Raw genomic sequence first — 22,875 nt, 5'->3', positions numbered from 1 at the left:
TAGATTAAGACGTTTAACCCTCTGGAGGCAGGCATTACAGATCTGCTACATTAAAACCTACCTACCTGGTTACTCCACATACGTATTTCATGAGCATTTTTTTACTGAGAAGTACCCCTGAAGAACTTAGTCGTTCGTCCTTTTATCAAAACTTAACTTGATCCTGAGAGGGTTAAAAGACACAGCAAGAAGATTTTCACTACTGATTTCAATAGCGGACACTAGGGGGTGCTAAAAGCAAGCCAAAACTGCTTTGTCTCCCTGTAAATAATGAAAAGATATTTCATCCTTTTGTCCCCCAGAATAATCTGGTGACAACTTGCTGAACAATGTGCACTGATCTGAAAAGTTTACAAGAAAGAAACAGTGAGCTTGTGTACCTGAGGTAGATAGATCCAGACATCTGCTAGATACACGCAGAAAGGAGCCACCACACTGCCGACACGACACATCATACTGCCACTGCCCACAGCCAGAGACCTGAGGGAGGAAAACGTGCGATCCACATCAGCGATTTGATCAAAACAGGGTAAAAAAAAACATAAACAGCATCAATAATCCGATTTATATGCTTGAAAAGTTTTGTTTTAGAATGTATTTGTACAAAATTTGATATAGAAAACACAGATCAGACTTCTTCTGATATGTTCTGACTGCATCTCACCTGATGATAGTTGGGTAAAGCTCGCAGGTGTACAAGTAGATGAGACCAAAGGCAATCGCCACAGCAAACTTTCCTATCATGCTGAGAACAACAGCAAGAGCGTTGTTGTCCTGTAGAGACCAGACATGTAAACAAATATGTATGCAAATAAAAGATAAGCTCTTTAGAAACATTTTTTATTAATCATACCCAGAATTCAAACTTCAGGTTTTGTTTTTGTATAGGAATATGCTTCTTTTTTTCTGAGGGAAATAATAAGGTCAGGTAGGCTATAATGGGGGCTGGTATAAATAAGGTGTCAAAAGAATATAGATAATCAGCTTAGTGCCCTAGTAGTAGAGTGTCTGATAGCGATGGGTACCGAATTCGGTACTTTTTAAGGTACCGACCGAATTCCATAGTACCGACCGAGCACCGATTCACTTCATTTGAAACGGTGCCTCATTTCGGTACCAGTCCATCATAACGAGAACTTGTCAAGACAGCTGCGCATACGCAAGAGCGTTATGTCGTCGCTCGCTGCGAACCAGTTGTAAACAGAGCAGCATGGTAGAAAAAACGCACGCTAAAGCTTGGGTCCACTTCACTAAATGTGATGGGTAACTGGATGATGAAACCAGCGACAACGATCTAAGTGAGACATCCTCATCTTAATCTGCTCCGGTAGGTAAATATAATTAGCTTGATATGTTAGCTTCGGTTTCGCTAATGGTGCGTTCGCTTTCTCCTCGGAACTCCGAATTCCTGACTAGAAGAACATGAATGTGCTCTAAAGTTTGGCTTCACTTTACTAAATGTGACGGGTGAAGACGAAACCAGTGACAACGATCTAAGTGTGAGGCATCATCGTTTTAATCTGCTCCAGCAGCTAAATAAACTGTTTAAGATAACGTTAGCTTGATATGTTAGCTTCCATTGCCACCGTTATCAGCTAATGGTGCGTTCGCCTCGGAAATTCTAACTTCCCAGTAGGAAAAATCAAATGAAAAAGGACGGCAAAAGGAATGAAGATACACAGTAAATTTAGTTCACAGTAAAGATGTTTGCTTCAGTTTAATTATCAGCTTATAAAACTACAAGGACGATGTTAAAATACAAACCGTTGTATGTTATTTATCGTGATATTTATCAAATATTGTTATATATTGCGAAAAATATATATTTAATTATAAAAGAGAATTAAAATAATAAACACTCAAAAGTATCGAAAATTGGTTAAGTACCGGTATCGATTCATAGGTACCGGGAATTAGTACCGGATCGATTCAAATGTCAAAGGTACTCATCCCTAGTCTGCCCTGGGACTGGCAGATCGGGGTTCGATTCCCGGTAGGGTCATACCAAAGACTTTAAAAAGGGACCCAATGCCTCCCTGCCTGCCACTCAGCTTCAAGGGGTTGGATGTGGGGGTTAACCACCAAATAATTCCAGAGCGCAGCTCACTGCTCCCCCATGGGGATGGGTCAAATGTGGAGATGAATTTCACCAGTGTGTGATGATGACTATGGGACTTTAAACAAGCATTTTTTTAACCTGTTAGTTACAGCTGATGTTCATGGTGCTGTCTATGCAAACAATACAGATAAAATACTAAATAATGCTTGTTAAGAACAAACAGTGTTTCTCTGTGTGCTGCTGCAGCTCTACCGTTTACAGAAACACAGCTTTGGTCTCTCTATGTGACGCCACATCAACACAGCTTGTGTGATATAACCCCACCCACAAAGAGGTTATTTATATATTTGACCTGAACCCTACAAACCTAATTTTTAGGCTGCATTGATGTGGGTGACTGTAGCCACACACTGAGCTGTTTGAAGTAAAATAAATTTCCGTCCTCCCTGAGATGGAACATTAGCTGACTTATTTCTGTCAGAGGACTCTGTTGTGAAGAGAATGTTATAAAATCCAATGCAGATGCCAATTATCCAGATAAGTTTGCCACAGTGGAACGTGTGTCACAAAAGCTCTGGCTGTCATTTCCAGATTCTGTCAAAATACTGCAGGGATTGTGAATACCTCCTGAGATAAAAACTAGTGCAGCATTCAGTCTAACTCCCAGATTAGCCAGGTTTAATTAGTAAAACTATGCAAATGCCCAGTTTAAAGCTCTCTAGTCCAAATTAATCTGTGGGGAGAAAAAAAGCTCTTGCGCTCCTGTTTCAGGAAACGAAAGTTGGGGGCAGAAAAACGGCAGGATTGGAAGTTTTACTCATAATTATTCATGATATTCTGAAATCTCGCCTCTGATTGGCTAACAACTAAACAACATTGTATTTTCTTGCTTTGCATCTGTGATGTTTTATCTCCACAAATAGCTCAAGCCTGAAGGAGTGTGGATGTAGTGGAGTTGCTAATGCTAACGGTTAGCTTCTCCTAACCTAATACCCGCTCTGCTCTCTCCTGGCGGCAAAAATCACAGACTTCCGTGGTTGCGAGTGAGGATGAGTCCATGAAAGCAAATTGAGAGCGTGGCTTTTTCTAATCCCGTCTTTGAGCAACTAATCCAGGAAATATGGGTTCAAGATCGTTTTCACATTCAGTATGCATGTGAAACTCAGACTGACCGATCAGTTCCCCAGTGAACTTGCTCTTTAAGGCTCCTCCCTTCTATGGTTACTTTAGAAAGTGTTCATCAAACTAACATGGGCTTATGTTTTTTCCATTCTGGAATGTAAACATTTGCATAGGCGCACTAGGCAGTTTTAGCTTTCACCCCCTAGAGTCTGTTTTAACTCACTGTCGTAAAATCAACGGTGAAGCTCTTCTTGCTGTGCGCTCCTCTTTTCAACACCTTAATCCAGGGCTATCCAATTACAGGCCACGAGGGCCAGTATCCAGCATGTTTTGGTTTTAACCCTGCTTGAACACGCCTGATTTCAATCAGCAGGTGATTAACAGGCTTCTGCAGAGCCTGATGAGCTGCTGCACAGGTGATTCAACCACCAAATCTAGTGTGTTGGACTAGAGAAACCACTAAGACATGCTGGATACCGGCCCTCGAGGCCCAGAATTGAATAACCCTGCCCTAATCTAACTGCTGAAATGTCTTTTCAGGCTTCATTGATTCCTCCAGGAGCGGTTCATCACTAAATCAAACCAATCAACAGTGTTCATGATCTAAACATGCAGGAATCATGTGCTGGAAGCAGACTCCAGCGCTAGCATGTCAGCTCCAGATTTACTTTTGACTAACAAGGACTGGTCCAGATACTCTGAAGGGCGGTGGGGTCTGAGTGACATTTCATTAACCCAGTAAAGGGTCACTTTAGCACGTATTGGCTCAAGAAAATGATTTAAAATATGAAAAAGTTGCATAGTGTGCCTTTAAAGAGCAAGTCACCCCCAACAATAAACTTACTTCACTCCCACTTCATGTTTGAAAAATGCAACAAATGCTGTTGCTTGGCAGACCGAGAGGGCGGAGCCGCTAACAAATACACACACACACAGGCTCACAATGGCAGATTTAAATTCAAATACAGTGCAGAATTTTTCCCTGACGACGGCACAACACTGACAGTTTTAGGCAGAATATTTGAATTTTAACCAAGATGCACTGAACTGCCAAATTATTGACGACACGTGTCTGTAGCATGATTAGACACTCCTTTATATAGTTTATCAGCAAAAAAATGTGATTTGGGGGTGACTTGCTCTTTAATGTTTGCTTTATAGAGAGCAGAATATAAAAAGATGCACAGTTTCTACTGTATCCATGGAGCTACTTTCCACTTCATTAGACTTTGTATTTACTTGGATGCAAGGCCCAAGTTATGAGTGTTAATAAGGGTCAGAGCACACTCTCACTGGGAACTGGAAGTGTCATATATCAGAGCTCAACAGTGACCTCTCTGTGGCCCGGACTACAGGCAATAAATAGTAGTGTAGGAGTGAAAACAAACTGTGCAACAGCAGGAAATACTTTTAAAAACAGCTGATCCTTTTTCTGCTCTGAAGCTAAATTATGCCACGAATCTCGCCGCTGATAGGGCCGCAACTGTTCTAAAATGTTACTCAGAAACTAGACCCTCACTGAATTAGCCTTTTAAATGTCATGAAACAAATGCTTAAAACACAAGGTATTTGTCTGTGTACATACAGCCGGTACTGCTATGATGAGCATACACGCGACCCCGGCCAGCAGCAGCGCTGGGGCACACGTCTTCTTCCTTCCAATCCGATCCATCGCAAAACAGCCAATCAGATAGGAGGGGATCTCCACAGCACCTGGACACAGCCAATCACAGCAGCCTATGGTCAAAGGTGGTTGCATCACTGACACATGGTGACATTCAATCTGATGACCTAAAATAACTGTGGGTAAAGAGCAGCCCTGAATAATGGCTTCAGCTATAAGACTGGACTGAGGAAATGTGGCAGAATTGTATGAAACTTCTCCTTTAGAGGGCAAATGTGCATTTGACCAACTAATTTACAGGAAAATAATCTGAGCAGAAACATGCTCTCTCGAAACCCATCATGTTTCAGTGATCTATTGGATAAGACGTCTATTACAGCACAAATCTTATTTTCCTAATTAGATGCCATGTGGAAGCTATTTACCAGTTTTCCTTTATTGCTCACAGCCTGATTCCAGTCTCTGTTGCTATAAACAGAGGAGGAAGCAATCTGGAGAACAGCAAATAATTATCTTTGCCCTCAACGTCACTATGGAAGACACTAAAGCAGAAGCATGGAAAAGTTTAGGCACCCCTGAACTTTTTTTCTTCTATGAAACGTTAAGTGAGTTGAAATCTAATTAGAACTTCAGCTTGTTGCACAAACACCCTCCCGGTGGGGAATGAGTCTGCCTCATGAGGAGGAGTCCAAGTGTCTTGGTGTCTTATTCTTCGGAGGTGGTAGAACAGAAAACAAGATGGACCAATGGACAGGGGCTACAAGGCCCTGGTTTGCCATGTTGAAAAAAGGTTTGAAGCAACAGACGCCAGTTCTTTTGTGTCCCAACCATCACCTATGGCCATGAGATGTGGATCATGACCAAAAGAACAAGATCCTGAATACAAGAGGCCAAAATGAGCTTCAAGGGGTGTCTGCGTTTAGTATAAGGTTTGGTGAGGAGCTCCATCATGAGTGGCGCAAATGCTCCTCCTCAATAGGAGTCAACTGAGGAGATCCTGATCAGTCTTCCAGGCATTTCCCACAGGAATACCAGAGCAGGGATACAGACTTAGAATGCACTGGAAAGGCTATATACTCTCACAGGCCTAGGAACCTTATGTGGCGCCCCAAATAGAACTAGAACATGTTGCAGGTACCGGTTCCCCCCACAACCCTACCTTGGAGAAATGAAATATAGTCCCTCCAGCGTGTCTTGGGTCTTCCCTGTTGCGTGTACCCAGAAAATCTGACCAGGGAGGCTTCCTGATCAGATGCGCAAGCCACCTCAACTGGCTCCTCTTGATTGGGAGGAGCAGTGGGTCTACTCAGAACCCCCCCCAAATGACCAAACTTCTCACCCTATCTCTAAAGGAAAGCCCAGACATTCTGCAGAGAAAACTCATTTTGCTGCTTGTACCCGCAATCTCATTCTTTCGGCCACTACCCAAAGCTCGTGAGGTTTGGAACACAGATCGACCAAGAGCTTTGACTTCCAGCTCAGCTCTCTCGTCACCGCAACAGACCTGTATCACTGCAGACGCAGCACCAATCCGCTTATCGACGTCATGGCCTGCGTCTGCGTCTCCCCTCATGTGTCTCCTTGTGTTCTCCATTTGTCCCCAGATCTTCAGTCCTCTAGGTTTCCCTCCTCAGTCATCCCCCTCCCAGGTCCTGTGCTCCCTTGGCCCCCTTTAATCACGCCCCTGTAGTTTTTCTTTCTGTAGTGTTTTCCTTTAGTTTCAGCTTCCCCCTTAGAATATTAGTTATGTTTGCTGCCCTTCTGGTCTTTAGGTTTTTCTCTTAGGTCATTTTCCTTTAGTTACAGCTGTTCATGTTATTAGTCTCTTTGGTGTGTTTTTCCCACCGGTGTTTGTGGTTTTTCTCCCCCCCTTAAATTATTAGTTATGTTTCCTGCTCTTCTTGTCTTTAGATTTTATTCTTAGGTAATGTTAGTTTCCTCCCTGATTAGTAATTGAGTTCACCTGGTCTCTCTCTCTCCACTCACCTGCAGTTCATCTCCCTCTCATCCTCCCCAGTGTATAAAACCCTGTCTGTGTTTTGTCGGTCCATTGTTTGTGTCAGTCTCGTCTCGTTCCTGTTCCTAGCTTCTAGTGATTCCAGTGTTTCCAGTTCTCTAGTGTTTTTGATTACTCAGTTTAGATTTTTGGATTTTTGGTTTTGGCTCCCTGCCTCTTGGACTACTCCTAAATAAAGGCTTTATTTTTCATCATCCACCTCCTGCCTCGTTCATCTGGTTATCTGCATCTTGGGTCCTAAACATCCTCCTACACCAACTCGTGACAATCGATTTTGTGCTCCATCTTCCCCTCACTTGTGAACAAGACCCAGAGATATTTAGACTCCTCCACTTGAAACAGGATCTCATCCCTGACCTGGAGAAGGCATTCTACCCTGATCTGACTCAAGACCATGGTCTCAGATTTACTGGATCTGATTCTAGAGATCTGTTATCACCTTTCTCTTTCATTAAAACTCCTCAGCTCATTACTTACCAGCAAGAAAGAGGTTAATGTACTGGTTTCCCCCGAGGTAGACTGAGCCTAAGGAGAAGACATAGTAGCCCAAGCTGCCAATAAACCAAATGGCCCAAACTGTGCACGTCCGTCCCGCCATCCTCCAGCTTCCGAACAGATCCAGGATGGACAGCTTCTTCTCAGGCTTTGACGGCCTCTCTTTGTCCTGCAGCAGCAGGGCTTTACTGTTTTCTGTCTTCTCCGCCTCCAAGAGTTCCTCTGCCTTCAGCCTGCACTCAACGCCGTTGATGCGAGCGATTGTCTCCAACAGGGTCTGAGTCTCCTTGAAATGGCCTTTTGCCATTAAATAAAATGGCGTCTCAGGAAATTTCCAGCAAAAAAGGAGGAAAGGTGAGGTGCAAATGGAGAGGATGATTTGGTAAATCCACCAGACTCGAACTAGATAGCCAGTCAGAGCCACCACCATGATGCCGACCGCAAAGGCTGCATGAACGTGCATGGAGGTCCACGTGCGTACCTTGATGCCAGTGAACTCTGTCACATACACAAACACCACCACTAGGTAGCCGCTGGAAACCTGGTGAGAGACAAGCACAGAAGGATGAGAAAACGTGAGAAGAACAAAAAGAAATGTGTGATGGGATTAGAACCTGCAGAGTCTGGTACATGTGGTTCTTGTTTTAACGAGCGTATGGAACTGATTAAACATTTAATGCACTCATGAGCACGCTGTGTCCGTTTTTAATCAAGCTGAAAGCACATTTTCAGCTCTTTGATGTTTTAATGACCAAAACGCACCACAAGACTCAACAGGCCAGGCCCGGGTCAGTTTATAAGTGGTCTTAAGTCAGGTTTGTAAGTTAATTCAGCCTGAATGAAATTTTTACATCACCAAAGTGTGACCGACGACACTTTTCTGCAGCAGAGACTATAGAGCCTGTAGGAGGTTAACACTGGAATCTGACTTGAAGTAAAAAACAACAGCTGTAGCAGATGGGGTGGGGTGGAGGAGGGTGGAAGTGACTAGGTCATTTTTCATACCTCCAGCTATAAAGATTTCTTGTTAACATCTTTAACTCTTTATGTGATGGCTGTTCATATGGTGTAATGTGGTGTAAATGGAAGCAGAGATGTTCATGTGAAACTCGTTGGTTCACTTGTTTAATCAATACATTTGGAGTGGTCTCTAGTAGTACTCTGGGGAAAGCTCCAGTGCACCAGTTCCAGGAGCTAGCGACGCGACTCTACCATTGACTCAGTTTGCTCTGCAGCATTGAAGTTTTATCTCCACAAATAACAAAAGCATGGAGGAGTTCTGCTGTGTGGTGAAGTTGCTCATGCTAATTGTTAGCTTCCACTAGCACGGATTTTTCCTGGACGCTAAACCACCAACAGCCTTCCCCATCGTGAGTCAAGATGGGTGAGACCATGAATGTTAAGGGACAGTGTGACGTAGATCTGTCAGGATTTTTAAATCCTAGAGTTTCACCGTCTGTTTACTATCAGAAAGTAATGCATCGGTAATAGGAGACTATTTTCATATTCAGCATGGGTGAAAAACTCAGATTGACCGATTACAATCAGAAATAATTGTTAAAAAATGATTTTTCAGCTAATCACACATTTAACTAACGAGCCTTTCTTTAAGACACAAGCTGGTTGTGTTTTATAGCTGTCATTTACTGAAGATCCAGTTTATGAATCTGATTATAATAAAAACTGTTATAAATATAAACTCAATCTTCAATGTTAAGGTCATGTTTATACTGTAAATACTCAAATATGTTTGCTTTGTGAGCAGGAAAGAGAAAAACAAATCCACGCTTTAAAGTAATAGCAATGAGTCTGGAAGGCTTTTTTAACCTATTATTATTCTTATTATTTATTTTTTCTCATGAACTTCGCTCCCAGTGATTAGATGTAAAAGCTACTGCAAAAACAAATGAGCTCCACAAACCCCAAACACATGTTGTTATCATCATGAGGGGCAAGGACATCAACAGAAAAACGTTTCTTTTCAAAACAATGTTGTGTGTTCAGGGTCACTCGAAAGCTAGCGTCATCTTTTCATGAAGTAAACAAGTCTTATTCCTGAAACAAATCAAATCATACAATTAAAGGAAACATGTCCGCCAACAGAAATACATTAAATGAACTTATTTAAAGAGATGAATTGGGGGGGTTTGGCTCGGAGCGATGCACACTGGAGAAAAACTTAACTGCTCTATGATCATGTTGCTGCTTGAATAGCTCCAGAAGTGAGTCTTTTTTCAAATGCAAACAGATGTCCGCACCGACGTTCTCGTGCTCTCTTTACTGAACTCACCATAGCGAGCAGGAAGCGGAGAACCACAAAGAAAAAGTAGTTTAAAGAGAAAGCCACGGAGACCCCGAGTCCAAACTGACAGAGGCTGGTAAACATCAGAATCCTCACACGGCCCACTCTGTTAGAGAGGGGCAGAGAAAGATGCAGTTAGAGACTTTTTATTTAATAAACACATTTAAAAGATGTATAATCAGCATGATGCTGCTGTAAATGGCGTCTGCAATCTTCTTAAAATGTGAACTCTGGATATTGTAAGATTTTTACCTAATCAAAACCTGTCAAGACATAACTTACTGCTGGATAATTTGTATATTTTGGAAGTTAACCATTAAAAATATTAAAAATAAGAAACTGTTGAACAAATCGATGAAAAAATAATCGTCTCTTATTTTGAAAACCTCAATGTTCCTGTGTGTTTTTTGTAAGAGAAGAAATAAAGACAATTGTGTTTCTCGACCCCGATATCTGCCAAAATAGCTGTTATCAGGATTGCTTTTCTATTAAAAAAACAGAAGGATCTGACAGTAAAAAAGAAAGTCAAACTAAAATGTTTTTTCCGACCACGACGCTTTGGTGACTGCTAATTATAAACATACACTGAGTCAAGCTGAGGACAACTGCTGAGTGGTTTTGGCACAAGTCCAGAGCTGGCAGAAGGTTTTTGTTGGACAAAACACGGTGAAAGTGAAGAAATATCGGCCTTAACCTCACAATGAGTGTGTTCATCTGGAGGTCACTTTGTATGCTGTGAGTGGAAGGCCAGACACAATGTAGGGCAGGAAGGTTTATTCAGTGTGGACTAAAACAATCTAATCCATCAGTAACTGATCCTGGTCTTGTAGTTAAAGAAACACTAAACAGTTTTTAAACATTAAGCTAGAGCTTTAACGTTGATCTCAGTGATTGTTGAGTTAGAAACTTGACCAGTTTCATATTCGACACCATTCTGCAGCCCTCTGAAGACCAGATACTGCACAGTTTTGTGGCATGGTTAGGTGCCCTATAGGTGGAGCTCTTTACCAGTTTAATGGCTCTTAGCTGTTATGCTAGCAGTTAGCATTTTCAGTTTGCCGATTGTCAATAAAAAGCACAAGAAGAAGAAAAAGAAGAAGTTTGCTTTTTTGTTGGCGTCATGGCGGAGCCTGGAAGTAAATAAGAGTAATGTGTTTAGAGGCAAAGCAAAGAGCTGAAACCAGAGTGAACATTGGCACGACCAGTGCTAGTTTGAGGGAGGCTACAAACTCACGGACTGATGGTGACCTGGCTTTGTTGCTACTGGACTTGTAAATAAGTGTGGATCTTTTTACTTTGCTGTTTATTTTAGTATTAGCTGGCTCATGTCAGAGTTAGCTCGTTGTTAGCACTAGCTACAGCAGGCTGCAGCAGGGTTGTTTACGACAGCTGTAATTCCACTTTTAACAACTGGTTGAAAGAGGAATCACAACTTTCAATTCTCAGCTGTTTGGCCCTGTCACTCTCATCTGTCCAAACTCAGCTCATATGTTCCCAGAATGCTTGTTGATCTCCAAACCCTGTCAACAACCAATCTGACTCCCTCATTTCCTGCTTTTCTCCAGCCTAATCATCCCTTCTTCAGTCATTCTGCAAAAGTGAACATGCATTTAAAGTATTCAAGCACTTTCATTTAAAGATTCATGACAGAACAGCATTTAAAACAGATGCCGGCGTGCAAGCAGTCTTGTGGTGTTATAACATTAATTCCATGTGAAGGTTTCTGTAAGAACATGCTCACCTGTCGGCCATGTCTCCAAACACCAGAGCTCCAATCAGAACCCCCAGCATGAAGGTAGGCTGACACAGCTTGGCCAACCACTCTCTGTCACACACCAAGTCCCAGTCTGTCACGATGCTTTGGTGCACCTCGGTGTGGTCGTAAACAAAGCTCCCGCTGCATTCTCTCACAGTTTTGTTGCCGCTAAACTCGTAGATGAAGTCTTTGGGTTTTATGCGTAAAGCACAGCGGCACCGGCTCAGCTCCCACTGCTCCCCTTCAGCTGTCCTCACCACCAAGGGTCCGCCACTCCCAGACCCGATGACAGGTAGGATGTCCTCCAGGCTAGACCCTGTAATGTTATCGTACAGGACGGCAGTGATGTTGCCAGGGGCGCCACACACAAAGTTTGGAGTTTCCACCAGGAAAACTGAGGCCAAATAGTGAATTCCACATGCTACGGCCTGGAAGACTGCTGCGAAATAAAGACGTGCCTGATATCTGGACACAAAATGGAGAAAATAGGCAGAAGTAGAAACTTACAATTGATTCGAAACATATTAGGGTACAGTAACTGTAAATGTGACTTTTTTAACTTGCAGGGTTCTTTTTGACCTATAAGAGTTTTGTGCTACAACAGTTCAATTCAATTCAATTCAATAATTTATTTCACTCAAAGTTTAAATATACAAACTTCAAATTAGAATATAAGCATTCAAGTGAAATAGGGGGAGGAAGAAGAAAAAATCTTATATGACCTACCCCCTTTAACTAAGACAAGATAAATAACAAAGAGTACAAAATAGCCTTATACACAAAAAATAAACCGCTCTCTTACTTCCACAAATAATATCACTACTAAAAAATTAATCCTCCATCCTCAACTCACCAAATCATACGGTTTTAGCATTTTATCTTTATACATTTTTTTGAATTGATCAGTAGTTGTACATTTTTTTAATTCATCTTCCAGGTTATTCCATAATTTCACACCATATATTGAAATACACATTTGCTTTAATGTAGTACGAACAAATATCCTTTTAAACTCTGGTTTCTTTCTACTCATCATGTTATTAAGTTTGAACGTCTTAATTAAAGATTTGTGTACTTTTGAAACTTTGAAAATAAATTCTAAGCATTTTCAAGAACCTGAGAAAACCCTCACATTTACAATTAACACACCTGAGAAACGTACAGAAATCTAGAACACTACTTTGGTCATTTGATAAATTTAAGGGGAAATGTTAGAAATGTGGGGGAAACGCGTAAAAACGTGTGTGCTTTTTCCCACTGTAATGCAAACAAAAAGGATTAATTGAAAGAGAAATGTCAAAGAACTTTTGTGAAGTTCAAATTTAGCTTTTAGTTTAAACCTTTTTCTCCCTTTTTATGCAATTGAAAATCTTGATTTATGCTCAAGCTTAACCGGATGCTGATCTAGAGACCACACAGACACACGGAGAGAGAGAAAAAGCAAGGTTTGAAAGACTTTTTGATGTTTTTGTTACCTTTTGAAATGCCCGAGCTCGTCGAATATCCTCTCTACTGTCATGTTTAGCGGCTCCAGGCTCCCGGTGGGTTTCTCCCCGGCGGTTAGCGGATCTATGAGCGCCTTGGCACCGAAAAGGTCCACCACCAGGGTGGGAGGTGCGCAAAGACTTACGCACGTAAACACTCACGTCTCCATGCGCACCGGCCAAGCAGCAGCGGAAATCCTAGAACATGATGTATTTTTTTTAAGTTAGCAACCATTTTTAATTACGGTTTTGAATCATGGTTCTTTTTATTATTTTGTTTTCTTTTTAGTGAGACTAACGATAAGAAATTAAATATATGCATGAAAAAATATACATTTTACACAATTTCCTTCCAATTTTGAACTTTGCAGCAGGTTAAGGAAATTAAAAGAACAAATCTGAAACGTTATTTGGCTAAAATGGAACCCAACAACACCCACTCAACACTGTAACCCCGAATAAGTTCAATGAACTCAAAATTTATGAGGAAACTGATTACCTAATAATTTTTAAGTTAACTATCTAAAAACTATAAGTTTATCATGACTTAAAAATATGACCTGAATAAAATCAAAGCATTTAACTACCTCAAACCCATAGCTTAGTACTTAAGCAACTTACAAAGTTTAATTTCACTAAACTTGCATATTTTATTTTATTAGAACTTTTTTACATGTTTTTACTAACTTAAATATTATAACTTATATGAACTCTAAATGGACCTATTAAACCCTAACCCAAATAGGTTGAATTTACTTAAAAATGACAATGTGGCGGGCTGGTGAAGGCAGTAACTAACACCAGATCATGACTCACACACCCATAAATGCTAACAGTCAATGAAAGTGGAACACTCAGTCAAGTCAAGAGCTTCTGGTGTGAACAACCACAGTATTAACAAGCCGTACAGCATTACTTTGACCAACCTCCTCACTTACAGTATGGTGCCAACATGATACAAAAAGTAACACCACATCTGCAACACTGAACAAAATAATAACTGAGAACAACAATCATCCACAATAAACATGCATAAACACCCCAAAATAAAGCAAAATAACTGAAAACATGACTACCTACAATGCACCTCCCCCACCAGTTGTTTATTGTTCCTGAAATCTAACAGAATTGCTAGTTTGCGGTTGTTTTTCTTGTAAATCCACAAATATTTAAAATAATATACAAGTCTGTTTATCAAACACACTTTAGGGCTGACGTGAAGTTGAATGGAATAATATAGAAACAAAATAATAAATCAATCATTTTTTGGTTACTTTTACTCATTAAAGTTAAGTTGTTGATTAATTTAAGTTATGCTTACTTAAAAAATAAATAGTTCGGGTTAATTAAAACGTTTGAGTTCTATGTACTTAAAACAAGGAAAAGGTTGAACAAGCTCAACACATTTGAGTTGTAAAAACAAATTATTAAATTATGAGTTTTATCTACTCAATATATTTGATTATTTTGAACTTTTGGGTTTACAGTGAATTGATTTAATCTGCAACTAAATGATGATACTCATCAGAAACATGAGTGATTTAATCGTTTAGCTATAATTTACTAAATAAATGTGCAAGCATGCTGCACAGATGCACACATAATCAGAGTCTGTGGATGACAGTGACTTTTACGCAACAGACGCTTAAACCATCTCATGAACTGAGTTATTTTTACTCCAATGCGTGCACCTCTACTTCTCCAAAAGCAGCGATTAATGATTGACAAGTTGGTGTGTTGATTCAGTGCACCTTGCTTTGGGTGGATCCAGCAGGATTGCTCACATCTCAGATGGAAAACAAACAGCAGGGAGATAGCTAATATGGGTCAGTCCTCTGGGATTAAATAATGTGTGGACTTAAATTAACTTTAATACTTCATGTACTACTCAAAACTTTGGAAATAGAAGATAATAATGACCAAATGGAGTCATTAGTTGACCTGATCCCTTGATTTGCCTCTTTCACTATACACCTCACTCCTCATCATCCCTTCTGTTTACACCGACTGTTGACAACAAACCTGTAACATAAGCGCTCTCTTTGTGTTTGCAAATTAAAGGTTCATCTGTAATTTACATTGAAGAGGGAGTTTACAATAGTCCTAAATCAACACAAAAACTGAGGTCTGTGATCTACGGATCAGGGATGGAGAATCATAATGCAGGACGAAAAATTTGCTTTATGAGACCAATAACATAAAACAAAATCCTTATAAATCTGTGAGTGACTTCCTTCTTCATGCACAATAAAGTTAAGGTCTCTTTTGTTTAGATCCACGTGTATACATTTTTGGTGTGACTGTTTGAACTTGAGTCTCTGTGTTTGTCTCTCATATCTTGAAGCTGGAAGCAAACAGAGTGTAACCTTCAGCTGCTCCTGTCACAGCTGGTTGTTTCCCACCTTCTGAGGCGATACCCACACCCCTGCATGCTCACTTGCAATAAAGAGCATTGACTCAGCCCAGCAGTCCAGCTGAGTCCAGTTCCTTCTGTGATTATAAACATCAAATATCAGCTGTTACAGTACAAAATTTACATTTCCACTTGTGTTGCAAATAACTCTGGGAAAAGAGCGAGAACTGGACAGACACAAATGCATCCATTGTGGCAGATGATTTTTAGCCAGATCCTGAGAAATACTGGGGTGTGTCCATGTCTTCCTCTCACAACTTCCTCCCATCTCTCTGTAAAAAAAAACATGCTGAATTAATCTAAGCTCATTTTTTCTTTCCAGGGATAAAAGCTGTTCCTCACAGAATAAACACGCGCACACGCGCACACGCGCACACACACACACACACACACTGCAGCCAGTCTAATTTATTCCACGAGGTGAAAAGTTCATATAATTCACCACTAGATGGCAGCAAATGTTTGGAATTTCTAATTCAATAAAAAAAATTCATTTATTCATATCTTGTTTGCCACTCGGTGCAATTTGAACCCACGAAGACATTCAACTAAATTATTAAAAAGACTATCTGGCCTACTTTACATTTTACACATATTTTATTAACATTCAGACTGTATGTCAGCAAATTGAATCCACACATACATCTTTAAAATGTATTCAACAGTTCTTTTATTTTCATTAATTATTTGTGACAACAACCACATTTTCAATAAAATCAATTGAAATCATCTTTCAAATAAAAATACCTTGAATCAAAGGTGTTTTTGTCATGTTAAATCAAGTAATATTAGATCACATTGTTATTTTATTTTATTTTTTTTGGCCCAACTATCCAGAGACTCACAAAATATAAGTTTAGAGAAATCTGAGACGATGCCATAAACAGTTTACCGGAAACTCGAAATAAGTTCAGATGTAACCGAGGTTTAGTGGAGAGGATACCAAATATTTTAATCTTATCTGTTGTTAGATCTTTGAATAGTTTCAGTTTAGAGAAAAAGAGATGATAAATGACCCGCACTTGTATAGCGCTTCTCAGATAAGGACTCCAAAGTGCTTTTCACTACAGTGTATCATTCATCCATTCACACACTGATGGTGATGAGCTACGATGTAGCCACAGCTGCCCTGGGGCGCACTGACAGAGGTGAGGCTGCCGAGCACAGACGCCACTGATCCCTCCAACCACCACCAGCAGGCAAGGTGGGTTAAGGGGCTTGCTCAAGGACACAACAGCGGAATTCTCTGTCCAGAGCCAGGATTGAACCTGCAACCTTCCGATTACTGGACAACCCGCTCATCCTGTTGAGCTACTGCTGCCCTTGATCCATGTCTTCTGATCAGACAGCCAAGCTGCAACATTTACAAAAGTATAAATATCACATTTTGTGGCCATTCCCTCAGAAAAAGTATCAAATTAAAGCCAGAGTTGCTTTAGTGATGAGCTAAAATTTAATTAGCAAGGATCAGAATGTGTTTTAAGATGGCAGACGTGTTGTTCTCTAACTAGCTGTTAGCTTATCAATCCAGTTAAAATCAACCTCTGTTTCTATTAACTGAAATTGTTCAAAATTATATTTACAGCAGGTAAATAATAATTATTCATACTTTTATTCACAAAAATATGTCAAAAGTTGCAATAAATGCTCCAAATGACAAAATGTTGGTTTGATAAAAATTGTTATAAATATTGGAAGACAACGTGTTTTCCTGAATCATGTTTGCAATCCCTTCAAACTTTCAAATTTAAATACAGATTACCCACCAAAAAAAGTGGTTCTGAGATTTAAAGTGAGGAATGTTGTGTAGGCTGAGCGTTCTTGAGTCAGTGGGAGACCTAATAAACGCCGATTGAGTCCTGCTCAGACCCAGAGCCAACACTCAGGCCCTGCCCACATCTGGAGTTCTGCAGTAACCTGAGAGGAGAAGAGACCACCCCGAGAAAGAGGGCAGAGCAACAGTGAAGTGTGTGTGTGTGCAATGTCAGCTTGTCAGAACAAGGAAAGCAAATGAGAGGGGCGTTAACTTTGATGAATGTGGGACTTGCTTGAGGGAGTTTCCAAAGTGTTTAAAGTTTGCTGCAAACGCTGGACTTGAGAGTCTGCTTCCAGAACTTGAAGATGTGCACAGTCACGCTGGATAGAAGCCAAACTCACGTGACGGAGCACAAACAGATCTGATCTACTCACAAGTTTTGATCTAAGAGAAGATCGAGCAGAAAATGGGGTAAGAAAAACAGCAAAACAAGGGAGGAAAACAGCTAAAGATGGACTAGGGAAAGACAGAGACGTAAAGGACAAACTCTCCTAAGGACATGCGCAGGGATCGAGTCACTGTGGGACTTCTGCTGCGTTTGGGCATCCTGCTCTCGGCCGTGTGCTTCTGCATGCGTGTTTATCTGGAAACCAGGTGGCAGGGAGCTCCTTCATTTCCAGCTCTAGGACATCCCATCCAAACAGATCAGGGCTTGGACAAAGAAGTCAGGACGAAACACGCTTTTGCAGAGGACAAAAACTTTAGAAGATCTCATGTTGAGACTCTGAGGAAGAACAGCTCAGCCAGGGGGAGGGGAGGAGGTGGAGATGGAGAGGACCTCCTTACGCAATGCTGCCCACTTCCCCACCTGCCCAGAAAGGTAAAACTCCTCCAGGTTATTTGTCATGCTTGATTGTTGGGTAGCTGATCCTGAGTCAGCGTATCGTTGGCTTAAAGCTCTGTAATAAGGAGGGGGATGAAGAAGGGAACATCAATGCTTTATTTTCTGACACATCTGCAGTTAAACAGATACCGACTGAGCACACAACTCAAACACACCCTCCTCCTCCTCCTCCTCAGCTAATCTGTGTAGCATCACACCCAACAAAGGACCGCTCAAACACAGCATCCCTCGGAGCAAACACACTGACTCACCAACACAAACTCCTGGAGCTTCACCCCATAGCTCAAGTGTTTCCGATTCATCTCCTCTCACTATTGCTGCCCCCTTTTCTTTCCTTCCACTTCAGAAACACACATTTATTCATAAAACACACAACAAATGTGCCTTCCCCCCTGCCAACCCTCCTCCTCTATGCTGCTGTTCCTTATAATGCTCATTTGAAGCGTTACACACTCGTTTGCGCTTGTCTTTGAATCTTTTACATTCTAAATTAGCTAGAGACAAACGGGCTAAAGTGATGAGTTTTAAACGCCACAGAAATCACTGCAGGGCTATCATACCCCAGTGTGGGATGAACATTTGTGCACCATCAATATTACACAACACCATATGCTCCCTCTCTCTCACACACACACACATGGATGCCCTGGAGGGGCCCGGATGAACAACTCTGTGTCGAGTGCCGCTCCTATTTAAGTCCCTGTTTTTCTCAGCTTACATTTCTCCCCCTTTTCCCCTTCAGGCCTTCATCTCACAGATGACTTTAACTCTTTTGTTCTGTCACTTTTCACCACACTCTCATCCTCCCCTTGTTCTTTCCTCTGCAAGCAAAACCGAGGGCCCTCTTCCCAATTTGCCCCGATATTTTATTCCTTTGTTCACACCAAAGTATAACGAGCTGGAAAGAAGAACGGTGGTCTTGCATGAAGAATAAGAAAGCTCTTTTGAAAATAGGCAAAATTCTAGAAGTCTGCAAAGTCTGGTTATTTCTCATATTTCCTTGGTGGTCATTTCAGAGTAAATCACTCTTTGGAACACCTTCACCTCAGAGCAGCAGGTCGAGGTAGTATGCTGATTCTACCAAGTTCATGACTTATGTAATAAGAAGGAAGTAAGCACTCTTTTAGTCCCTCATTTCTGCACTGAGACTTAAAACAGTCAAAAATCTCCTCTATTTGTCTTCATAGACTCATCATTGTTGGAGATCGACCCTGCAGCAGCTCTGTGAAACATCAAAATAGGATTGCCGGGATATCTTAATATTGATCTTAAAGTCCAAATTATCTGAAGAAGCTGTTATTGCAAAATCTCAAAGCTCAAGTTTTCAGATCATTTCTGAGACTTTGGGCAAGATGTTTGAAGAAACTGGAGATATATATTTTTTTCATATTAAATGCACCTCTTTTGCAATTTTACTTTGTGAAACTCACATTAAGTCATTACAATGTGCACGTCAACAGCTGCTACATTTTTTGAGTCAGTCTTGCTAACAAGGTTTTGCAGCTTAAAGTAACACAAAGCAGCTTCCTGCCCTACAGGTTGAAAGTGGAATTGCAACTGTTGTGAACAACCCTGCTGCTGCAGCCAGCTGTAGCTAGCGCTAACAACAAAGCTAACACTAACATGAGCCAACTAATACTCAAATAAACCACAAAGTAAAAATACCCACACGGTTGGGCAAAATGTATCATTACTTACAAGTCCAGTAGCAACAAAGCCAGGTCACAATCAGACTGATTTTGTAGCCCCCTTTAGCGCCCTCAAACTAGAGTGGGCCACCCTATGTTCACTCTGGTTTTAGCTCTTTGCCTTACCTCTAAAGACATTACTCTCTTACTTTTACTTCCAAGCTCTGCCATGACGCCAACAGAACTTGTGCTTTTTATTGACCATCAACAAACTGAAAATGCTAACCGCTAGCATTACAGCTAATTTAATCATCAAGGAGATCGTGCTCCCGTTAGGGCTACCTGCTCAACAAAATTAGACAGTTTTTGGTCAGCAGAGGGAGAACTCAGAGACAGGGAGTGACAGCAGGAACACACCTCAGATCGTGACACATTTTTCCAGAATAAGTCTTGTTTGAACTATTGTTTTAATGAAAAATCTAAACTTGCTCAAATTTGACTAAATCAATGACGCTCACCATTTCTTTTCAGGACTGAGTTTAATTTATACCACTAGCATTCATTTTTGATCAACAAGACTTTATTAGATCTATATAAAAGAATTTAAAATTTCTATTTTATCCTCAGCCAATCATATGTTTACTGTATGACAAAAGGACACAAGTTGGATTTAACCAAAAAAAAGGGATTTTTTTATTTTATATAAAACTCATTCTGGCTGACTAATCCTGTGTTTTTTTTATTTTATTAAACTGAGCAAAACTGCCTTGGGGGTTGCTTTAGTAAAAATGAATCAAGAGGAAATCTCTCGTCCCAGCTGTCAAGACACTCAGATGCATACCCACTTCTACTTCCGTCAGTTACCTTGAACTGCTGGGAGAAGATGAAACGGATCCGTTTGGAAACTATCGACACAAAACCAAACATCAGCGGGGGAAGAAGGGTGAGAAAGAGACAAAAGTACAGAGAAGACAAAGAGAATGGATGAGTCAGACCCTGACTTTACCATAAACAGTCCACTGGCCCCTGAAGTAGCAGCGACACACACACACACACACACACACACACACACACACACACACACACACACACACACACACATCAAGCCTAACAGCAAAGATCTGTCTCTGTTACAGAAACATTTGGCTCAAAAGAAACAGCTGCTGGCAGCTCAATAGGTCACAAGAGGTCACCATTTGACATCATCATTTCACTGACTTTGCTTCCCTTCTGTCCAGCTGTCACTTCATGCCAGCAGTTGCGGGGATGTGCAACCAATAAACACCAAAGAAAAACGAATATTTCGTATTTTTTGAATACATTTGCCTATTTTGGTTTTGTTGCTGCTCTGAGGAGAAAGAAATCTGAACCTTAAAATTCCCCTCAGCATGCCTACTGACTGGGGAAAAAAAAGTAAGACAAATCAAGAGAAGACAAACAAGTTGATTTCCACTTAGGAACTAATGGTCCCCTCCATGCCACCACCGATAAAAGCCAGAACCACTACCCTTTAGTTGCACGTTGCTTTTCCACACAACGCTAACCGATAAATATCTCCAGTGGCCAACTTTGAAAACAAACAGTCACACATGACAGGATCTGCAGGCAGCTCCGTCGCTGCTGGATGTCATCATACACGTGTACAATTAAAAAGAGATTATAGAAACTTGGCTCCTACGAGAGATGCAAGCCGTGCCAGGAAAAGGATTTGGTGTTTATGAAGCTGATTTGGCAAAGTGCTACAGCTTGGAAATAAATAGAACAGCAAAAAATGCCTTTAAATGAAAAATTTAAGAAAGTTTTACCACAGTTACAAACATGTTTAATGATAAATGATATAGAAGAGGAACTTTACACTAACTGAGATATTATTATTGAAACCATGTCTGTTTGCCCTTGATCCAGTTCCTGTAGATGACTGACTTGAATAAATAAAGTGGATTGAACTGAATGAAGACCTGGGTTTGTTCAATTGGTTCAGATTGTTGTCTTGCACCAAGCAATCTTCAGAATCACATCGTTACTTTTTTAAAGGATACTATAAAATCACATTTCATAAAAAACATTTGACTTCTCCGTAGAGTAATGATCTCAGGTATTGTGCTCTGATTAACACAGCAGTGCATCGTGTCCTCTTTTTGTGTACTATGAAGGTGCAATCGTCATTTTTTAGTCATGAGAAAACGTATTATTGTTTGTCCTGCTGTGAAAGAGCCTGAACTGCACATAATGTCCTGAAAACCCTCAGAAATGTATTGATGAAAACAGTTTTAGATTCAAACGGAGGGGCAGAGAAAAGAAGACGTAGAACAGTATAATCGCTGTGTTGCTTTACAAATTGAGATTAACAGGACATATGAGAATAGGTAAGAGATTGTTGATGAGACAGCAAGGATTTTTTTGTTTTCACTCAAATCTAAGCTAAAACATGAGGATAAAATATGTTTTCCCCCCTTTTGGTGGATTTAGTTATTAAATGAAACCCCACAAATCAAATAATAATAATTTCCAAACACTTGTATTAAAAAAAAGAAACTTCCCTTTTAACTGGCTAAAATGTCAGAAGAAAATGAAAGCTAGAATTTTTAACATTTTCTGAAAAAGAGAAATTGGTGGCGGTCTCCTTGTGGCCTCCACGCTCCGGGGGGAAATCTGGATGTTTGTGGCTTGGACCTCCTTTGTCTTCTGTGGGTCTGTAGGGGCAGGTCTGTCGCCCTCTACACTTACACAAGCGCGTGTGCGCACAGAGCTGCTCACATGGTGCTCTCACAAGGATGCACTCAGGCGTGTTTGACACATAACCTAGGGCTGTGGTTGACACTAAATGCACTATGAATTATTACTGTGTGCTTTTCAGCAAAATTTGTTCCTGTTATACATCCTTGTGTTGTTGGCACAGTGGCATCTTGGTTCTGTTGTATTTTTGTGTGTCTCTCTCTCTCTCTCTCTCTCTCTCTCTCTCTCTCTCTCTCTCTCTCTCTCTCTCTCTCTCTCTCTCTCTCTCTCTCTCTCTCTCTCTCGCTCTTTCTGCAGGTCTAGAAGAGGAGTCTTCTACATTTTTTATTGTTTATTTTTGTCAGTTTTCTCCCCCACCTCTTCCTTTCGTCTTTCTCTTCCATCCCTGTGTTCATTGGACTTAAAAACAACCAAAAGCCTCTCTAATAAAGTTTTGATATCAGGCAAGGCATTATAGCTGAATCTAAAATGCTCCACCTGTCAGAGTAAAATTGTAAGGCTTCTTTTTGGCACCAGACATGAAATCCGATTGCTTTACAGCCGAACAGGACATGAAGAAAAAGAGAGAATAATGTTAAA

General features: G+C 40.8%; 2 protein-coding genes across 3 annotated transcripts in view; one reads left to right on the top strand and one right to left on the bottom strand.

Annotated features, from left to right (window-relative positions):
* slc22a16 (solute carrier family 22 member 16) overlaps positions 1–13,009 on the bottom strand; it is a 13,913-nt gene extending 904 nt beyond the window's left edge. Inside the window, exons 1-7 of the mRNA XM_015942713.3 lie at positions 12,851–13,009; positions 11,361–11,840; positions 9,608–9,725; positions 7,300–7,858; positions 4,767–4,894; positions 665–774; positions 381–480 (exon numbers count right to left, since the gene is read on the bottom strand). Coding sequence (XP_015798199.3) covers positions 381–480; positions 665–774; positions 4,767–4,894; positions 7,300–7,858; positions 9,608–9,725; positions 11,361–11,840; positions 12,851–12,894 — 1,539 coding nt within the window. The 5' untranslated portion in view covers positions 12,895–13,009. The remainder of the gene's footprint in view (positions 1–380; positions 481–664; positions 775–4,766; positions 4,895–7,299; positions 7,859–9,607; positions 9,726–11,360; positions 11,841–12,850) is intronic.
* Positions 13,010–17,359: 4,350 nt separating this feature from the next.
* mettl24 (methyltransferase like 24) overlaps positions 17,360–22,875 on the top strand; it is a 54,766-nt gene continuing 49,250 nt past the window's right edge. For both annotated transcript variants that reach the window (XM_054747970.2, XM_054747969.2), the window contains exon 1: positions 17,360–17,908. In XM_054747970.2, coding sequence (XP_054603945.2) covers positions 17,588–17,908 — 321 coding nt within the window. In that variant the 5' untranslated portion in view covers positions 17,360–17,587. The remainder of the gene's footprint in view (positions 17,909–22,875) is intronic.

Source organism: Nothobranchius furzeri, chromosome 2, assembly GCF_043380555.1.
Source record: "Nothobranchius furzeri strain GRZ-AD chromosome 2, NfurGRZ-RIMD1, whole genome shotgun sequence".
NCBI lineage: Eukaryota > Metazoa > Chordata > Actinopteri > Cyprinodontiformes > Nothobranchiidae > Nothobranchius > Nothobranchius furzeri.
The sequence above is the reverse complement of the archived record's forward strand: the minus strand, read 5'-3'. Positions and strand labels throughout refer to the sequence as shown.